This window comes from Myxine glutinosa, chromosome 4 (assembly GCF_964187855.1).
Source record: "Myxine glutinosa chromosome 4, kmMyxGlut1.1, whole genome shotgun sequence".
Taxonomy (NCBI): Eukaryota; Metazoa; Chordata; class Myxini; order Myxiniformes; family Myxinidae; genus Myxine; species Myxine glutinosa.
Window position 1 is genome coordinate 161,531,041 of NC_136264.1, and position 22,066 is coordinate 161,553,106.

Genomic DNA, 22,066 nt, shown 5'->3' on the forward strand with positions numbered 1-22,066 from the left:
GCTTTTTCTACAAACGTTGAGACTCGTTGAGGGTACAGAGAGTGTAAGGTCGACAAACCTGCCAAAACGTGGAGAGGGACAAGTAGACAATGCAAATCAGGCAAACAATATCAGACTAAGTGGATATAACTGCAGACAAAGAGAAGAGGAAAGGTTAGCTGGAGTACGGAAGCTCATGGGAACGTATGGGAGACATCATGAGATTGGGATTGGATGTGGTCTTTAAGGACTGGAGGAAAAAGGAAAACAAATGAGGGAAGGTGAACAAAAAACCCAGACTCGAAGAGAGGAGCAAGGAAAGGGTTACTCCAAGAATGCTTGCAATATTTTGGAGCCGAGGAGAAGCAAATGGCGGAAAGAGCAGCAGTGACAGGATAATAGGAAAGATGACATTGAATCACATGGCTAACCACCTGTCTGTCATGAGAGAGAAGAAGGTCCTTCTGAGAAGGCCCTGCATCTTTCTGCTGAGAGAGGAGGACAAGTCTGGAGTCTTGGAATCGACTCCAGGGGGTGAGAGATACTCGACAACATGGGCCAGTAGAGGGGAGCTTTGTAAAGACAAAGATCACTGTCAAGTTAGCGATCCGGATGGCAAGCTTCACCTTGCTCTCACCATACATTGTTGTTGGCAGCATTCCTCACCTACCCATATATTTTAGGACCCAAACAATAAAAATATACCAACTGCAAAAGAATGTGGCCAGGCATTGTTTGGGTGGATTTAATTAATTATTTTTTGTTTTAATTTTGGTGACAAAAAGGGAGCTCAGTGACACTAATTGACTTGAGTAAGCTCAGGGGGAATGAATAGATTTTCACTTCCAATTATGAGGATCAATCAATACAATCCAATTTGCCTAGAAAATACAGGGTGTTCACAAATTACCGTTCCAAAATTCATACCGTAATAAAGACTAATGGAATGGGATACAGAAATGCTGTTTGCTGCATGTGAAAGATCATTTCTCAAAGTTTTATTGACCTCATTTCTTATTTATTGATCTCCTGTGACACGTGACATCACCTTCAATGCAAACGGCATCCCCACAAGACGAAGCGCAGTGTGTTGCCTGGTTTATAGAGACCAAATCAGCTATGTTCAAGATGACATATGGAAGACAGCCACTATCGAGAAACACTATTCTTGAGTGGCAGAAAAGGTTTTTGGAGACTGGTAACATCCAGCTCAGGTCGGCAAAGCACAAGGGGTGAGGACGCTGAATACGTTCATGAGTCGTTTAAGCATGGCGTCATCATACCACCAGAACATATATACCACCTTCATATGACATATATGGAGACTGCCCCATAAGGCAGATTGGATTCGGATAATCTTGACAAATCTTAAGAAACAAAAACCATCAGCAGGAGATGGGGTTTTGCAATCACTTCTGTGTGTCTGTCTGTCTGTCTGTCTGTCTGTGCCATAACTTTTTTTTTACCATTTGAGCTATTGTTATCAAATTTTCACCAAATTTAATCAAGCTTTATTATGACAATACGGAGAATGAAAAGTAATAATTCTGTCAAAAGGTCAAAGGTCAAAGGTCAGCTTGACAAATCTTAATTTTCATCCAATTGACTTGAAATTTTAATTTACCATTTGAGTTTTGTCATCACATTTTCAACAAAGCTTTCTCATGAGAATATGGAGAAGGTAAATTAACAATTTGGTAAAAAAAGGTCAAAGGTCAGCATCACATAAAATCGTCAATTTGCATCTGATTGACCTGAAATTTTAAGAATCTGCATATTAGGTCACTGAATTGGTTCACCAATCAAAAGCTAGAAGCCGATTGTTTGTTTGTTTTAATCAAAAGGTGAAAGGTCAAGGTTGCGTAAAATCAGTAATTTTCACCCGATTGACCTGAAATTTAAATAATTTGCATATTGCTTTTCGTTTTTGTCACTGGAGAAATGTTTTGAAGCATCGTACTTCAGTTTATAATCATAAACATGTAAAAGGAATTTTAACACAGCGGCAGGATTTCTAAAGTTTTAAAAAGACATGCTGAATTGGTCTCTCTCCAAATGACACATGTAGCGTGTGGAATAGCTGGAATACCAACGCTCTAAAGGCGAGAATGAGCTCTCAGCATTCAGTGATGAGAGGACAAAGGCAATGGAAATATCGGATATTTTTTGATATAGGTTAGCCATAACTGATTTTAGGCCGTTACGCGTTGTCAGAAGCTATTGGAAGGAAACCTATTGGAAGTCCGCATGCTCAGGATCTACAGCCAAAAGCTATATACCTAAGGTATCAGTTTTGCAGTAGCTACCTTTAGGATATCGGCTTGGTATGACTATTGCTCTTTTGTTCACTCCCAGGGATTAAAGGAATGACTCAGAATGGGCAGGAATGCTAGTTAGCAGGATTGGACAGATCCCACTTTCAACATTTTCTTTGGATTGAACCACATTTGCATCGTTAAGGTGTCCTGATAAGCAGTCCTGGGTGGTACAAATCTCTTTAAGTAGCTTTTTCTGCAGAATTGAGCGATGCGATATTTTGACATCACTTGCTCATCAAATTTATCGGAATTAATCGCCAAAAATAAAAGAACAACAGCAATGAATAGCGACAAGTGATAACACAGGGTGCCCTTATCCTGTATAGCCATACCGATATCCGAAGCACTTGTGTAGTTTAGGACCACATCCCGCTTAAGTGACTTACTCAAGTCTTGTGACCGCTGCTTGGAGAACGAAGCAATTTATTCAAGTCACGTCACCATTGCATGGAGAGAATATCGTTTGTTATCTATATAATAATAGCGTAAGGACTCGACTTTGTTATCCCTTTTACGCCGCACCCAGTGACCCTATGCCCACGGCACTAATGGATTTACGATCTACGAACCGCACTCTTTGTTTATCACGTACAGCCATACTCGAAAAATCTGAATTCGCCGACGTTGGGGCCCAAAAGCATCCGATTAACTGCCGATACGACGCCATCTTATGACGCCATCGTATTGGCGTCTGCTGGGCGAAGGCGAAGCGAGCCGTCCGCTGATTGGACAGGCGAAGGCGAAAGCAAGCCGTCCACTGAGTGGACAATCCAGAGCATGCATTTGTGCCGGTGTCGGCGATCGTTGTTCATATACGCACTCTTCGTTCTCATCTTTCTTCCTAACTCTTACTCGGACAAGCAAATCCCCTATGCCATCCATAATGGTACACTCTATCCATACACCACATCCTCCCTTCCGTGGATGTTCCACGGGTTTCGGCTAGTTTGTACTATTACACTCACTCCAATGCAGTTAGCTTCAGTGTACGTATTTATACAAATTTCCATAAAGAGAAAACAATTGGAGTACCAAAAATCATTAAGCCCTTCCTTGACTCACATTGAAGGGTGTACAAAATATTAGATATTTAAATTTTATTTAAATTATTAGCAAAATAAATAAATAAATCGTATGACTTTCGGATTGTCAAAGTTGAAACGCTTTCAAGTTATTAACTAGACAGGCAGAAGGACAAACAGATAGACAGACATGAATAACCCAGTGAGACATCACTCTGGAAAAGTATTACTCATAAAGAAAAGAAACAAGAAATGTTCCCTTCCTTCACAATAGTGAATTCCTCGGCTAGAACGATGATCAGGTGTGGCTTTGCACACTTTTCACGTTTTAAATATTTACACAACATCAACAACTGCAACGAAATACTAAACTAAACAACAAACAAAACTGCAACAACTAAATGTGCAACAACTAAACAGCAACAACTAAATACTGCAACAAAATAGTGATAATTTTTTTTCACTTCTGTGTTGAAAGTACCACGACGAAATATATCTTTCTTCATCATCGCATTATTGACACAAATCATTAACTACTCTCAGCCATTGAAGGAATTATTGAGGGAGCGGAAATGCGCCATACTGAAAGCTTACTTTACACTCACTGGTGGAGTTGTATGACACTAGAATATACATTAGGATGTAAATTATTGTTTATTAGGAAAACACTTGTTTTGCAGCATTGGCTGGTGTCATATATTGCTGATAGGGAGCTGGCACGGTAGGTTGGAGGTGTGCACACTCGCATTTGAGCTGTCTGTCCTGGGTTCGACTTCGATCAAGCTGCAACCCCTCATCCTGCCGTTTCACATTTGGGGCGAGGCCTGCTATATCAGTGTGCATTGTCTGGGCAGCAGCGCTCCTACACTATGAACAAATTCACATACACAAGTTGGTCACATGGCACATTTTGACAACCGTCTTCAGCTACGACGGGCAACCGTGACATTGTTGAAAGCAGAACTTGCGGTACCATGTAAGTTTTAGTATTCTTTTAACAAATGCAACAATGATTCATTACCAATTTCACTTACCATGACACAAATGAATTTTATATGCTCAAAATAAATTGTCTACACAAGCGTTTAGACCTTGGCCTACTTTGCTTAGAAATACCGCACGGTCCTTAAAGACTTTTTCTGTTTTGTCGCCACGGATCAGTCGCAGCTCCAGCATCTAGGGCCAAAATATTATTGAGCCAACCAATGTTTGTCAGAGTCACAGCCAGAGACAATATGCCACTGGTTTTCAGATGCTCATTCTTAACTGTTGCCAAAATCCAATCCCAGCATTATAAGTACTGTACTGTACTTTGAAGTACTATTTTTCTATGATAGCTTTATTGAGTCTTTTCTGTCTTTATCTGAATATCAAGATCAAATTAAAATCAAAAATTTTCGAAATGGAGAATTCTTCTCTATATTGTCTTCTTCCTCTTCATGTTGCAGTGACCTTGTATAAAAAAAAATAAAAAAAATAAAAAATAAAATCATGCATCAATCATGTTGCAGTGACCTTGTATAAAAGGTATATTTTGATGGAATACACATCGGGATAGTGATTAAGCTGATGACCTTCTTTCATATAGTGTTAGATTCGCAGCGTTTTTTGATAGGTTTATGTCGAGATTCAAAAGTCTCATAACTCCATCAGGTGTGAGCCGGTGATTGTCAGCCAGGCCTGAAAGGAAAGAATGGATAGGCCATTCAGAATTGACATGGGTCATGGTTTAAACTGGGTGTTCACAAATCCATCTTCCATTGAAAAGGTATTTGTGCACGCACATCTTCCACGTGATGTCCGCATCCTGTTAAGCTTGCACCATTCTTTGCAGGGCAAGTAAAAGCTCTCTACTGAAGGGTTCAGCAAGCAGGTGTTTGTTGTGGATCATTGAGTTATTCCAAAGAGCCTGCCATTGTTGTGTGCTGTCAAGACTAGGCTTAATACCACTCGCTCAGATAGGCTTTCGGGACTTTAATCTTGTCTTAGAAGGTCCTGATAGAAATGTAGGTATATTTGGATTTCTGTTGATTTGGACCAAATGAAATGGGTCTGAACATCTCGCTGAATCTTCAGGGGTTCACCGTGTAACAAGATCGGGAGCCAGTCGACAGATGTCGATATGCTGAAATTACTTCATCGATCTGATCTGATCATCCTGGGCTGAAAGGATGAAAACCTCGAGGAAGAACAGTGCCCAGCTGATGATCCGTGCAGTCGGGTAACCACTCCATTGCTTATAGGTTAAGGTTCTTACTTTAGGTAAGGGAACTATGTTTTGAGTTTTGCAATTTATATAAACTTGAATATGGGATGTCGTGAAATTAACATCATATATGGCAATTCTTTAAATTGCATTAAACTTTCGGAGAAACTGATACTGTACAATTAAGTGTGTGTGCGTGTGTGTGTGTGTGTGTGTGTGTGTGTGTGTGTGTGTGTGTGATATAATTGTGAGGAAAAGAAATGAAAAAAACGAGATGTCTTTGTCATGTGTGTCATGTGTGACGTGTGTGTATGTGTATGTGTTTATGTCTGTGTATGTCTGTGTGTATGTCTGTGTGTATGTCTGTGTGTATGTCTGTGTGTATGTCTGTGTGTATGTCTGTGTGTATGTCTGTGTGTATGTCTGTGTGTATGTCTGTGTGTATGTCTGTGTATGTCTGTGTATGTCTGTGTATGTCTGTGTATGTCTGTGTTTATGTCTGTGTTTATGTCTGTGTTTATGTCTGTGTTTATGTCTGTGTTTATGTCTGTGTTTATGTCTGTGTTTATGTCTGTGTTTATGTCTGTGTTTATGTCTGTGTTTATGTCTGTGTTTATGTCTGTGTTTATGTCTGTGTTTATGTCTGTGTTTATGTCTGTGTTTATGTCTGTGTTTATGTCTGTGTTTATGTCTGTGTTTATGTCTGTGTGTATGTCTGTGTGTATGTCTGTGTGTGTGTCTGTGTGTGTGTCTGTGTGTGTGTCTGTGTGTATGTCTGTGTGTATGTCTGTGTGTATGTTTGTGTGTATGACAGTGTGTATGTCTGTGTGTGTGTCCGCATATATATTTTCGCTTTTTAAATGGTTTTCTCTGCAACCGCTTGGCTGATGGATGCGAAACTTCAAACATAAGAGGAACTCCCCATGGAGAATATTTTATTGCTGACACTGCCATCATAGGTCACATGATATGGCAGCCATAAAATAACTTGGATATTGGAAGATAAAGCTATAATGGATTAAAGGGAAAAAAATTGGAAATCATTTTCTCTGAAACCGCTCAACAAAAAAAATTGAAACTTGGTGTATGTCATCAACTCCCCATGGGGTGTATGGGGTGATAACGTTGATGTCATCGGTGAAGTGGTATTTCAGCTATAATTGCTTGAATTGAAATCTTTATCCAAAAAATCTGAAACTTCATATATCTGATCTATGACCCGATGTGAGGGAAGAATTAAACTTATGACATACATAACCAATGGCAAGAAAATATGTGCGTGCATGGATGATACGGGTATATGGGCCATAATAGTAATGGGCCATAATAGTAGTGATGGTATTTTTGTTCAGAATGAACGTGCGATGCGAGACTATGTCTCGAGTGCCATTCTAGTTTGATAAAGATTTGGTTTAGACCTCGTATAAAATAAGTCTTCTTTGTGCATATGTCTTGTGCAAATCTCAGTAAGTCTTGTGCATATAATGAAAGATGAAAATTGAATCGGGCCAAATAATACAGATTAAAAAGCAAGCAATTGTGAAAAAAGTCGAAGGAGGAATGTTGCTGAAAAAAAAGGTTGGCTAGACAACTAGCATTATTGAGAGCTCTCAGTAAGTATTCATCATAATCATCATCTGCTCAAGTGAACTCGGGTAAGTGTTATATGAACTCAATGATAATGGACATTCTACTTGACCTTTCAGTGTTTAGGCAAGCTTTTGAAAAAGACCCAACAAAATAAGCTAACGACCTAGAAACATAATGAGACACTTTTTAATACCTTGCATGCTGAGGGAGAGCATCGCATGGTGAAGGAGCTGCTAAAAAAAACAAAAAACTAAACGTGAATGTAAAATACATGTGGTCCAATTGCAGAACAGTTCTAAAGGTTACCAAGGACATTTCACCCTTTTTCAGCGTTGAAGACTACAGCAATTCAGCAGGGATTAAGTAGCAATGGATAGAGGTACTGTATTCAGGAATACAAGCTTCTTTTCTTTAATTCAAAGACAAATCATCTGATTGTAGCCTGACCCTGAATCAAAGAGCTGGCAGGGGATGAATACACCTATGAGCTGAGCAAATGTCACCAGTTCCTGAAGAGCGCTCAAAGAACAAAGAACACCACTTCCTGGTTAAACTCCCCAAATCGAGGCTTGCTGCATACCTCCACTATTTTTGTTCCTCGTTTCACACTTTTGCAGAACTGCCTTCAGGAAACAGTTCAAACTCATGCTTTCCCCCAATGCTTCATGCTGGTGGTACACCAGCAATCAATCTCTTGTCATCCCCCGTCCCTACCCTCAATCTTTCCTACTTAATCCAACACTCTTACTTGCAAGTTACGATGTTTCCTCATCTCCTCCATTCCATTGCTGGTTGCATTATGATGTTTGCCTCCTTCCTGTTTGTTCATTCCCTTGCTTGTTGCATCCACCTGTTGCCCCACTGTCAGAAGAGTGCACGTTTGCCCTCTATCACCATGCTCTCACGTGAGCCTAGATTTTGTATACAAAAAGGGGGAAAAAAGGACTTGATATTACAGCAATTATGCACTCCACCCGAGAAAAGACATACATCTATATTTCCATTTTCAGGCTGACGATGCAACTTTTCCCTGCATCAAACTTCCCAAAATGCTTTCACGCACGCATAGCTTGGAACAATAACGTTTCCCGGCATTACACTCTTCCCAAAATGCGTTCACGCATGCTTAGCTTGGAACAATAACGTTTCCCGGCATCAAGCTCTTCCCAAATGCTTTTGTGCTCTTTGCACTTGGAAATTGGCAAGAGAAAGATGAAAATTGAATAGGGCCAAATAATCCGGATGAAAAAGCAAGCAATTGTGAAAAAGTCCAAGGAGGAATGTTGCTGAAAAATAAAAGTTGGCCAGACAACTAACATTATTGAGAGCTCTATGTAAGTGTTCATCATAATCATCTGTTCGAGAAAACTCCGGTAAGTGTTATATGAACTCAATGATAACGGACATTCTACTTGACCTTTCAGTGTTTGGGCAAGCTTTTGAAAAAGACCCAAAAAATAAGCTAACGACCTAGAAGCAAATAGTGAGACACTTTTTGACATTCACATACAAAATACGACATCTGGTATAAATCAACACCGTTACATCATTGCCAACAACCGTTTCAGTTTGCTAACTGATTGGAAACAGGAGACCCACCTAATCTGCCCGGCCATGAAGAAAAATTAACTATATGTAGAATTAATTTTCATCGAATATATTCAGCCCAGACAATCCATTAAAAAATTAAAGACGTATTGAAAAGTACCACTACCAACGTGAGTGTCAGTTAATGGCAGACCAAAGGTACAAGTTATTTTCAAACCCATAAACAGGTGAATTGAAAAATAGTGAAACAAGTGAAAACTCCATGATTCTGCAAGTCCGTTTCATATTAGACCAAGGTCCACATTATAAATATCTCCATTTACAAAGGCGCTTGTCCAATTCATGCAATAAAATTTGTGTTGGAGTTCAGACAGCTGACTGTTCGCCATTTGGCTGTAGCTGACCTCACAGGAGGAAGTCTGTTGTGATGGGAATAAGTGTGTCACGTCGCCTAGATTGTCTTGCATTTCTAAAGTTATTTCCCAGTATTGTAATAAAATTTTATTTGCCATGACATTCAAAGGCCTAACTACTGTATCTTTTATAAAATTAAGATTTTTTTTTCATTCCAGGAAAGCTGAATTGCTGTGTAGTATTTGGTTGTGGCAATACTACCCAGGAAGTAGTCAGCATATATGAATCTCCACAACTACAAGTGATATGGCATGAACCAGATAAATTTAGGATTACGTACAGTGCTCACTTCAAACTCGATGCTGAATTTTTACTTATTCAATTTTCAGTGAATCTGGACAAAAATTGCTCCTCAAAAAAGCAGCAGCGGACAATATGTCTATACTGAGATCACAGATTCATCCCAAACAACCAGTGCTGTAGAGGAGGCAGGAGCAAGTGCAAGTGATAGGGATTTAGTTCCTGTTACGACAACAGTCTACTGTAAGTGAGTGGAGCAAAACATTTTTCCGCCAGCACACAGAATGTAGTCGGAAAAAGAACAGATAGGGTCGAACAAACCCCCGCCCCACCCTTCCTAAACCCACACGACTATGAAACTTTTTTCAATGCCTAAAACCTCACCGGGCACACTCCAAGTTCAACCACGAAATTTCAACCGATTCCATCAAGCGGTTTAGGAATGCATACAAGTCAGGCACACACACACCCAAATTATATATTAATATATGATAAATTTAAAAAAGCCTGGATTATGATGTGCAATAAGGCTAAATTCTTACAGAACCAAATCATATAGTGGGGCAACTTAGCATAACAATTGTGCATTTTGTGAGGAAAGCACCAAATTTGGTACACTAGTAGACTATCATATTATGAAAAGATCTGGATATTGGGCCATCTCAGATTCAGAGATTTGATTTTTGCAAGATTTCGATTCGATTGGGATCGAAGAGAACACCTTCTTCGTCTTCTGTACAGTGAAGTTGCCAGCCCTGAATTCTCTGGCTACATCTGGGTGCTTCATTGGGAGTGCAACCATGTCCCTCAGGTGAACAGGGACCCACCTGGCATAGTGTGTGTGGTCTAAGGCATGGAACCATGGGACCAGTTCCGTCAGGGCATCAAGGTACATCGTGAATGAAGCCTGCCACAGAGAACGCACGTAGACCAGTACCAACATCTCTAGTTCCAGCACAGTTGCCCAGTACTGAAAGTTGGGAATGTCTTCTCCTCTCAGGTGACACCAGTCTTCGAACTCAGGCAGGTCTTCTGCATCATCAGCATATGTCATACAGTGGCGTTCATACGCACGGTGTTGCAGGATGTGCGGTGCCGCTGCAGTGATTTGATGAGCTCTTCTTGTGCGGGTGACGTGGGCAGCTCGCAGGAAGGAGTCGGCCGTCCCTGGCGTTGCAATCTCAGCTTGCAAATCTGCAAAATCTGCAAATCTTGCAAAAATCAAATCTCTGAATCTGAGATGGCCCAATATCCAGATCTTTTCATAATATGATAGTCTACTTGTGTGCCAAATTTGGTGCTTTCCTCACAAAATGCACAATTGTTATGCTATATTTAGCTTAGCTGCCGGACTAATATATTTGATGACATTCCTTTGCTGGATACATCCATTCAATTGAATAAGTAAATTTAATTTGCATGTATGGCAGGTGAGTGAGTCAGTATGTGTTGAAGGGGATTTGGAGATGGAAACGAATGCCGTAATAAACGCAGATCCTCAAGATGCTCAAGAATACAGACATGTAAATGTCATCCAGAAATAATCATTCAATACCTCAACTGATCAAATACTCTTCATCAGAATTGTAACTTCATTCACCCCGACTTACCATGTTGGAAGTTCCTGGTGTGACGACACAGTATACTGCCCTACACGTGCGTAGTACCCTCTCTCCTCTCTTTTCAGAGGTCCTTCTTGGATCGGTAACTTCCTCCTTCTTGGGAAGTTGTAAGCACCATTCATATCCATCTCTTGGGAAGTTGTAAGCACCATTCATATCCATAAGAAAGGTTCCAAAATGGATCCCCTAAACTACAGATATAATGGCCTTCTCTCCATCATAAGCAAAGTATTGGAGTCCATCATTCGCTCCTCTTACTCAATAATCTAACTCAATATCTCTCCTCTAACAGATAATCTCTGACAAACAGTTTGGCTTCCGACCTGTCCATTCCACCTTGGATATGTTACTCCTTCTCACACAGTAGTGGATGGATGCCCTGAACCACAAGAAAGAGCTAGGGCCACATTTCTGGATATCTCTAGATCCTTTAATATTGTCTGGCATTCAGCCTTACATTGCAAGAAAACAACTCGCATTCTCCTCATGGAAGAGTCTGATTCTCGTGAAAATCAACTTTAGCATTTTGGCATTTTGGCATTTTGCCAATTATTCCACCCAGTGCAGAAAGATCCATAACACTTGTGAAAACCTGGCCACTGTTGAATCCATTTTGTCATACCTGGACAAGATAAGCCACTGGTAGGTACTTGGAACATGACCTTCAATGTCGGTAAGTCACACGCTCTCACAATGTCTCTCCATAAGGATCAGCAATCAAAATATCCAGTCCACTTTGTTGGATAGCCACTGGAGGAGGTGCAGCCCCTGGAACACCTTGGCCTCACTATCTTCCATAACCTTTCATGACAGGATCATATCAAGAAGCTATCATCAAAGGTCAGTCACAGTCTGGGCATTCCTGAGTCACACCAAGCTAATCATACAGGCTTAAAATGGAGCTCCATTGAGTATGGTTCGTCATTCTGGGCTGGTGCCCCTGCTTCCCACCTGCCCCCTCTTGAGGTGGTCAAAAGCAAGACCTTCAACACCATTGGTACTCATCTTAAGGCAGGAGGTGGATTCCCAAGCACCGCCCGCCACTCTCGTACCAGCGGCAAATTGGTGGGCTCTCTATTTTATACAATCTTCAATACATATCTGGTCTTACTCCTTGTGCCTTCTCCTGCCTCTGCTATCCCCAATCCAGACCAGGTGTCAGGTTTTACATGTTCCTCTGGCATCCTCACTGCTTACCCTCTCAAAGTGTGGACTGGTTGCCCACATGCATTCATTCATTCATCCCCCTATTCTTCTGATTGGGATTGTCTCCCTATGTCTGTTGTCTACTCATCCTCACTTCAGTCTTTCATATGTGCTGTCCATAATTTCGTCATTCAGTTTCACTCTTCCAAGATCTATTCCACACATGCCATCCTTTCCTATTCTGTTCCTGTCTGTGTCATTGATTGCTCCTTTTTGTGTTACCCCTCCATTCCTCTTTGTGTATGCCCACCCCACATCCTCCCTTTAGTAGTTTATAAACCCACCATGCTTTGTTGTTCAGCTCCTCCATGAGCCAGGACTCTCATATTAAATAATAGCGAGGTACAAGTCATTATTTTATGATGGCATTGAAATTGAAGGTCTCTGTCACCTTTGATAAAGCCTGGTGTTGGCTTGGCGGTTAGGGTGCAGGCTTGGGATCCTAGGATCCTGAGTTTGAATCCCGGTCGATCGCTGAATTAACGCCAGGGGGGTTGACTCAGCCTGTCATCCTTCCGAGGTTGGCGAATTGAGTACCAGCTTACTGGGATGAATGATCCCGGTGTGTACCCCGATTTAGAATAGGTACACCGTATCCCTGCACATCATAAGAGGCAACCAAGGGTTGGCGTCAGGAAGGGGATCCAGCCATAAAAACATTGCCTCAAACAGGGAACCATGATTGTCATGGGGCCCGCAAGGCTAACCCCCTCTCTAGCGGGGAAAATGGCCTTAAAACGATCATTCATTCATTTATATATGTCACCTTTGATAAAGCATAGAAACGAATACCAAACTAGAGGGTTCATAGAACACGTTACCCCACACATTGTTCAATTATGTAATTCAATTTAAATAAAATAATGATTTTAAAGGTCGTATAAAATATTCCAGAATTTTAGCGCCATTGATGCAGTCTTATACACCACTTTATGTGCAAAATTGGAAGTTTTATAAGCAATACGAAGGCGATTTATGTTCTACAGTGTTTGAGTGTGTAATTAAATTTAAATAAAACAAGTGAATCCTCTTGGATTGCGCTGAGGTTCGGGCATGGAATTTCGAGCCTCGATCATGGTTCGAGCCTCGATCTTGTATACAAAAATAATAATAATAATAATAAGAACCTTGGGCCGAATCTCGCGCTTCACCAGTGCGCGTGCGCGAATTTACGTCACGTCGGCAGCGAGAAGGGGTTCCCCAACACGAACCAATCAGGAACTGCCACGTCACACTTATATGATCTCAGAATTCCTGTGACAGGAATTCGCGTTACACTGGCTGGAAGTCATTCGCTAGAGGCGCTTCCTCAGCGCTAATAAAGTTTGTAAAGGTCGTATACAAAATTGCGATTGTAAAGAAAGTGCAGTACATCAGGTTTACCGCAGTTGACACATTGGCTAATACACCACCTTATTTAACACGTTACAATAGTTATTTGCGCCCGTTGTTTGTGTCCTTTATGATGTCCTTAAAAACAGTAAGTTTCCTATTTGGAAAGTTAGAGGAGAGAAAAGGAGAAAGTTAGAGGAGAGAAGCTTGATAGGCGATTAGAGATTTTCAAGGTGTAAGACTGCTAAATTATCATTATAAAATAGTTGAAAGTTATGGTAAGATGAAGAGGTGTTTGGGTTTTAAAATTTGTTTAATTTATTGTATTTTTACCTATGTTTTGTGTGTTTCATACATATTTTTTGATTGCTAGGCTTGTTGAGTGGTGTTGTATAAGCTGTAAACTAGGTGTTGGAATGCATCCCCCCTTAATTACACCAATTCTTACCGGGTGAAATTCCCCGCTATCCGTTGTTTCATTAAAATTCCAACTTTTCTGGAAATCATGTTGGACGTATAGCAATGATCTTCTGCTATCTATCTATAATTCCAGTAATCTCTGTGTGTATGTCTGTGTGTGTGTGTGTGTGTTTGTCTGTGACCGCTGTTTCTCGACAACCACGGGTCCGATCTAATTGAAACTTGCCAGATATATTGCCGGGGACCTGAGGATGTGCCTTTTCAAGGTTTGAAATTAATCGGACAAGTGGTTCCCAAGGTATGGTCACCGTACTCGCAAGCCGTTCGCTTTGGCTTTGCGAATGGACCAAACCATTTCATGTAAATAGAGGGGGGGGGGGTTCTACCGTACTCGCAAGCCGTTCGCTTTGGCTTTGCGAATGGACCAAACCATTTCATGTAAATAGAGGGGGGGGGTTCTGTGGTCGTTACTGCCACGTGGTTTCAAAGTTTTTTTTTGTTGTTGTTGTTTGCACGCATGTTTTTTTGCACCCACGTACGGGCACGCCCTAGTAATATAAAAGATAGACAATCAAGCATTGACTTGTGTTGCAAAAATAAAGACAGAACTCCTTTGAATGGTGAGGCTGAGATCCCTCTTTGGAGCCATGAGGTCTCCTAACGTTTGAATATATAATATCACAACAACTAGTGGTGGTTGGTTCCTGGTGCCTTTTTCTGACAGCCTTTCAGAGAGTGAGGAAGTGCAGTACATCAGGTTGGCAGCAGTTGGGAGGGAGGAATAGAAGGAAATTAATAGAAGGAAGGAATTTGTTATTGTCCAGAGTACCATTCCAAAGGCCTACTCACTGAAAATATGAAAGCATATTTAAAGCCCATAAGTGAGTGCAATGAGATAATCAGATGAATTAACATTTCCTTAGAGACAGAACGCTCCATTACATAGTCCCCTTCTTATGAAACTACAACAGATGGTCCATAAATTCCATTTCCGTCCATCCCTCTTGCTCCTTTCTCCTTGTTTTTTTCTCTTATGGAAATGCAGGTATATTATAAATGGCACTATTGCCTTTCTTTCTTAAGTTTATTTTCCCTCTAGTCTCAGTCTCACACCCACACCCTTCTTAGCATATGTCATATACAAGATAAGAGTGAGAGGATATGTAGAGGAATGTTCGCATTGTTGAGGATGGAAATAGTGGACAGGAGTTTCAGTACGGTATAGTAATCTGTAAAGAAGATCAGCAATGGAGACAATGCCGCAAAATTGAAAAAGTGATTGGATAAAAGAAAATACCTTAAAACAGAGTAGACTAAGGATTGTGGAGAAGTTTGTATGCATTAGTTTGTGTGGTATTCTGAGTCACTTTACTCTATTTCGGGTGTTACATGTCAATATCCTTCTCTATACACATTTGTTTTTCACTGATTTTGGTTAATGGAGCACTACTTGTTGAAAGGAGTGCCGGGTAGCAGGAAATATGACGGGTGGCGCAACATGCACAACAACACAACCCACCTCCAAAACCCCATCAGCAAAACTGTCCTATGGTACGGATGTTGAGTATAGTAAACATAAAACCAGAACAGAGGGTTATAAGGGGGTGTGGAGAGACATCTTGCCCCACCTTACTCTAATGAGCTCGGTGACAGTTAAATGTACTTTCTATGAGAACTGATTTTCCTGATATTTTCTTGTACAAGGGAAACGTTTTTAGCCACTCACCAGTAAAGTTTGCTCCAACGACGTACGGAATGACACCTCCAGGCCAGATTCGCTCAGGACGGGCTGTGGCAGCTCTCCGCCGACGGGCATGTCTTGTGAACATTCCAGCTGTCATACAAGCAATAATTGTCAGACGTTAGCTAAATGCTTATTGGAGCAATCTTGGATATAAAAAGACAGCGTCCGTGCAATGGTTACAGATATTCCACTGGGGATCTGATGAAAGCCTCACTCAAATTCTCACTTCGGTTCTCGCACTACCACAACTATGGTAAAATGCAATGGTTCCTTTTACAGTTGCAGCAACCTCCTAGGCCTTCACATTCAACAGACACATGGCAAGAAATCTATATATTCAGAGCAAACATAGCTCCTAACAGGTCTAAGAGGAATTTCAATAATCGGATACTACATATGCACGTTGTTTAATTCAGTGGTCAATTGGGGTTCTCAAAATCAAAATCAAAAGGTTAATTGTTGGGTACCATACTCTGTACAGAGCGTTTGGGCTGCCGAAGCTGATTTTTTGGCAAAGGTTATGCCAGGTGGTTTGTCATGCCAGGAGTCAGTCAGGGCAGGAATTTGCAATTTTGCTGTGGTGCCGGCGATAGCTCTTCTACACTTCGCGGAGGACACCGTGGGATCTTTAGCATCCACAAACTAATGTTAGCAGATGGGACATCCGGTTTAACATCTATCCGAGGACGGCACACACATTGATGCATTTTCCTGCATGCAAAACACCAGGGTGACACTTTATAGCTGGGCCGAGATTCAAACCCAGGCGAGTATATACCTCTAGGCTATCCTCCCAACCCATAGTTGGGTTAAGTATAAGTAAAGGGATCATAGGGAAAACTGAAAGCACATATTCCTTAAAGATGCATGTGCTGTACACATTAAAATAAGTGTCTTATTATATAATGCTTCAATCTTCCTTTCCCCAACTTTAATGCCACCTTCCTCTTTCCACCTCCCACTTCCACACGATTATCACATAGCTGAGCCTCACATCCCGGTTTTCTTCCAAAATTGAACTGAAATAAGGCAATGTCTGTGGATATGTATATCCGCTCCTCATAAAATAAAAAAGGGCCTGGCCGACCTCCACCAAATTTTGGATTTTAGGCGGGGGTAAACAAGGTCAAGTCGTGGGCGTTAAATACCCACCCTCTCCCCTGCCTCCCCAAACGAGATTTTCATCTGTACACGTGGAAGTGCAAGTGGTTAAACGACGAAGCCCTGCTGGAGGCAGGGATATATAGAGTGGGGAAACCATACCAAATCTATCTTTTTACCTCCGTCACCAGGTCATGTTTTCACCCCTGTCTGTCTGTCTGTTTGTATGTCTGTCAGGTTGTCTGTTTGTTACTTAGGGAAATCGAAGATTTTTCAAGTATATTGGTTGGTCTTGTGCATTATTCTGTCTGTCTGCCTGTCTGTCTATTTGTCTGTTTGTATGTCTGTCTGTCTGTCAGGCCGTCTGTTTATTACTTGCAAAAATCAAGATTTTTCAAATATATTGGTTGGTCTCGTGCGTTATTCTCTCTGTTTGTTTGTCCGTCAATCGCCTACAGGTCACAATTTTAAATCAATCCTTACGAAACTTCGCCAAATTGTAGAGTTGGTCATAAAGAAGAAGCCTATTGATTTTGAGGTCAAAAGATCACCATAGTCCAAAGGTCAACAACACTGTCGAATTTCGAAAATCCTCAATTTTCATGCAATTGACTTGACATTTGAAGAGGATTTGCATATCTGGTCACTGAATTCAACCACCAGTTATTTTGAGGTCAACATAGGCCAAAGCTAAACAACTTCAATTCAGTTTCTAAAATCCTCAATTTTCATTCAATTGGCTTGAAATTTGAACAGAATTTGCATACTTGATAATTGAATTCAACCACCAATTATTTTTTACAGCAACATAGGTCAAAAGGTCAACATAGGCCAAAGGACAACAACTTATTTTATTGTGCTCTGTTCACAAGTATCGTGCAATACACGACATATTTCTTGTTTGTTTGTCTGTCTGTCTGCCTCAAAAAGTTGGCGATGGATTAAGACGAATTTGGTAGGTTGGGTGTGTGATAAGGACAAAATGATTAGATTTTGGTGAAGATCCAGATCCAGATACAAGAGTGTGTAAAGTGTTTCTTCACCATTGAGAGATGGGGGCCAAAAACAATATATAGCATGATATCTCAAAAGGTTGTGGATGGATTATGACAAAACTTGGTGGATGCGTTTGTTAGATGACAATAACAAGCCAGTTCGATTTTGATTTAGGTCCGGATGCAGATCCCGTCTATCAGTGGATATAAAACATAAACAGTTCAGCCTGGCAGAGGTATGCTCTCTACCGAGTGCCGTCCTAGTTTCTAACAGTTAATTTTATAACTTGTTTATAACAGTTCGTAGTCTCGCCCCGAAGGGGTTGGAAGACTGTTGCAATACCCGGTATGTGTGTGTGTGTGTGTGTGTGTGTGTGTGTGTGTGTGTGTGTGTGTGTGTGTGTGTGTGTGTAGGTGTGTGTGTGTGTGTGTGTATATGTGTGTCCACATCCATATATTTTCGCTTTAAAAATGGCTTTCTCTGTAACCGCTTGTCTGATCGTCGCAAAACTTTAAATATAGGAGGGACTCTCAATGGAGAATATTGTTGCGGATATGAGGATTGAGTTTTTTTGATTGTGTTGTATTGTATACCAATTGTTGTGAATATTGCTTTAGTCTGGACCCTCCTGCCTCCAGTGTTGTATAAAGGTCAAAGGGCGTTCCGGTAGTTAATTCCATAAAGCATACATTGAAGGACACTATAATACCCTTGTTCAGTAGCTTATATCCTTATGATGTGTGTTAGGGTAAGGCTGTGTCTCCCATTAATTTAAATACTCCATTGCACCAAGTGAAATAAGAGTAGACCCCCTTTCATTTCATTTCAATGGCCAACTGCATTTTGGGCGGTTTTCTTCAACCACCATTGGCCACGAGGCAAGGTTGGGGAAGAAAGGCGTGCCCGCCCATCGTCATCAAGGGCGGAGCCAGAGGGTCGCGCGACCAACCAGGGCCGAGGTGAGCACACCGATGGGCGTGGCCTGAAGGCCGGCGGCTTGATCGCCGGAGGCGCTATAAAGGCGCGCGCGGAAGAAGCAAGGGGGTGGTCGGTGGAGAGAAGTGCGCCAAGGAGTGATGAGAAGGAGGCCAAGTGAGAAGTGCAAAGAAAGAGTTGCGAGAAGTGCGAAACCAGAAGTGCGCCAGAGACGGCAGAGGAGTCCAAGTCCAGAAGTGCAAAGAAAGAGTTCTGCAGAGAGCCGCTTCAACCAGCCGCGTGAAGCCCTGACGGGGCAGCGAGTGACCCTGCCGGTGGGCGGTGTAAAGGCTAAAGCCGAATACAAGGAGCTGCCGGCTCCTCGCTTCCCGCCCGGAGTGGACCTGCTCGTTGTGCCCTGTGATTCCACCTGCTCTTCCCTCCAAACGATTCCTGCCTTTCCATCCTTCTTGTGTACGTGAGTTTGTTCTGTTTGTTCTGTCCTGGGTATTAATTAAGTCTGTTTAGATAAGCTAGCGATTTTCACTGTGTCTCTAATATCTTCTGTATATTATTTTCTTATCTTTCCTTCTCCTTGGTTTTTTTGAGCCTGTAAATAGCAAATAAATTATATTCGTATTTCCAACCTTTTTGTCTGCTTCTTCTTCACATCCGTGTCGCCTTAGTCTTTTCCCTATTGAATATCTGTGGCGCAATCCGGCCAACGTTCGGGAATCGGGTTAATCGGGGTAACTGTTAGGCCGCGGTGCCATCCGCTCGGCAAACCAACATCCTTATCCGCGGGCCGTAACAATATTTTATTGATAACTCTGACATCATAGGTCACATGGTATTGCAAACATATTGGATTAAAGCAAAAAATGTGGACATCTCCAGAACTGCTCAACGAAAAAAATTGAAACTTGGCATATGTCACCAACTCCCCATTGAATATATATGGTAATAACAATGATTGAAGTGGTATTGCAACCATAATTGGTTGAATCAAAATCCTTATCTGAAAAATCTGAAACTTCACGTATCTGATCTACGACCCGATATGAGTGAAGAATAAAATTTATGAATTAAATTTATGATGAACTATTAAATTTATGAATTTATGAACATGTTATGAATTAAATTTATGATGACATCGGTCATGTGGTCTGGTGGCCATATAGGATTGAAAATAAAATTGTGAAAAATCTCCCAAACTGCTTAACAGATTGATGCGAAACTTCATACATATGATTGATTAGCCATGAATTTGCCAGAAGGAAGCTACAGTTTTATTCCTTGAAAATCACCCATGATTGCTTAGCCATGACTGATAATTAGCCATATAGTTTGAATATCTTTTCATATTCACCTTCATTGATGCAATTTAGCCCTTTTTTTCCCCTTTTTTTTGTATACAAGATGTAAGAGTGTAAGAGCTAACATTAATCACAAAAAAAAAAACGGACACATAAAACATATAATAAAGGGAGCGGGAGACAAGATGGGAAGAGAGCGGGAAGCACACAAGTACAACAGCAGAGAACAGGGACATCGGGAGATCTGTGGGAGGGAGAGGGCTTGGGGGGAGGAAGCATGGGAAGGGGGGGGGGGGGAAGTGGGGGGTGAGGTATAAAACACAGGGACACTGCTAGGACTTTCAAGAAAGAAGTCGGTATTTCAAAAACGTGGATCTGGGGTGAATTCACGGGGGTAGAAAAAAATCAAGGTTTTGGATGGGGGAAGATAAGAGATGGTGGTGAACAGCTGTTTTAAAGACCTGGATGGAGGAGTGGGATTGAAGAGAGTGAGGGAGTTTGTTCCAAAGGTGGGAGTAAAGAGGAATGAAAGAGTGAAGGTGAGCAGAGAATTTTGATTTTGGCAATTTCACCAGAAGAGGGTTGTTGGCAGATCTTGTGCGACCTGAAGGAATATTTGGGGGACAGAGCACAGAGAGAGCTGGGGGGAGCAAGGCCGGAGAGGAGTCTGTAGAAGGCAGAAAGACCACCTACCTGCCTGCGGTGAGTGAGTGAAAGGCCCTCACAATCAGCTTCATCATGGGAGATTCCAATGATTCTGAATGCTTTGGTTTCAACAGCATGAAGACGAGCTATGTGTGAGGCAGGAGCACCAGCCCAGAGGGGAGAGCAGTATTCCATTGAGCTGCGGATGAAAGCCTTGTATGTAGTGAGGAGCTCAGGTGTGCCAAGGAAGGACTTCGCACGACGGAGGATGCCCAGTCGGCGACTGGCTTTGGAGGCCAGCTTGGAAATGTGGTTTTCCCAGGAAAAATCATGGCAGATAGTGAGACCCAAAATCTTGAGTGATAGAACTTCTTAGAGAGGATTGTTGAGAAAGTAGATAGGAGGGTTGTCCAGTCGGTCTTTTCGGAGAGACATAGTAAGAGTGTGAGATTTAAAATTAAGATTTACAGAGATGTGAGATTAAAAATAAAAATGAATTTTAAATTAAGCCTCAATGTGTACAAATATGGTTGTTAAATATCCTAATAATCAATAAAGCTATGGATAATGGCATGGATGATACAGTGCATTCAGAAACTATTCAGACTCCTTCACTTTTTCACATTTTGTTATGTTGCAGCCTTATGCTGAAATCGTTTAAATTCATTTTTTCCCTCATCAATCTGCACTCAATACCCCATAATGATAAAGAGAAAACAGGATTTTAGAAAGTTTTGCAAATTTATTAAAAAGAAAAAACTGAAATATCACATTTACATAAGTATTCATACCCTTTGCTATGACACTTGAAATTTAGCTCAGGTGCCTCACATTTCTCTTGATCATCTTTGAGATGTTTCTACACCTTGATTGGAGTCCACCTGTGGTAAATTCAATTGATTGGATATGATTTGGAAAGGCACACACCTGTCTATATAAGGTCTCACAGCTGACAATGCATATCAGAGCAAAAACCAAGCCATGAGGTCGAAGGAACTGCCTGCAGAGCTCAGAGACAGGATTGTGTCGAGGCACAGATCTGGGGAAGCCTACAAAAATCTCTGCTGCATTGAAGGTTCCCAAGAGCATGGTGGCCTCCATAATTCTTAAATGGAAGAAGTTTGGAACAAACAGGACTCTTCCTAGAGCTGGCCGCCAGGCCAGACTGAGCAATCGGGGGAGAAGGGCCTTGGTAAGAGAGGTGACCAAGAACCCGATGGTCACTCTGGCTGAGCTCCAGAGATCCTGTGTGGAGATGGGAGAAACTTCCAGAAGGACAACCATCACTGCAACACTCTACTGATCTGGACTTTAAGGCTGCAACATAACAAAATGTGAAAAAAGTGAAGGGGTCTGAATACTTTCTGAATGCACTGTATGGTTATATGAGCCTTAATAGCAGTGTGCCGTTAAATATTAGCGTATTCTATTAACGATGGTATTTTTGTTCAG

At 41.4% G+C, this 22,066-nt stretch overlaps 1 protein-coding gene across 3 annotated transcripts in view; it reads right to left on the reverse strand.

Annotated features, from left to right (window-relative positions):
- Positions 1-22,066, reverse strand: part of LOC137425464 (dorsal-ventral patterning tolloid-like protein 1) — a 189,893-nt gene that overhangs the window by 116,174 nt on the left and 51,653 nt on the right. For all 3 annotated transcript variants that reach the window (XM_078776663.1, XM_078776664.1, XM_078776665.1), the window contains one exon: positions 15,624-15,731. In XM_078776663.1, coding sequence (XP_078632789.1) covers positions 15,624-15,731 — 108 coding nt within the window. Of the gene's footprint in view, positions 1-15,623; positions 15,732-22,066 lie in introns of those variants that run through there.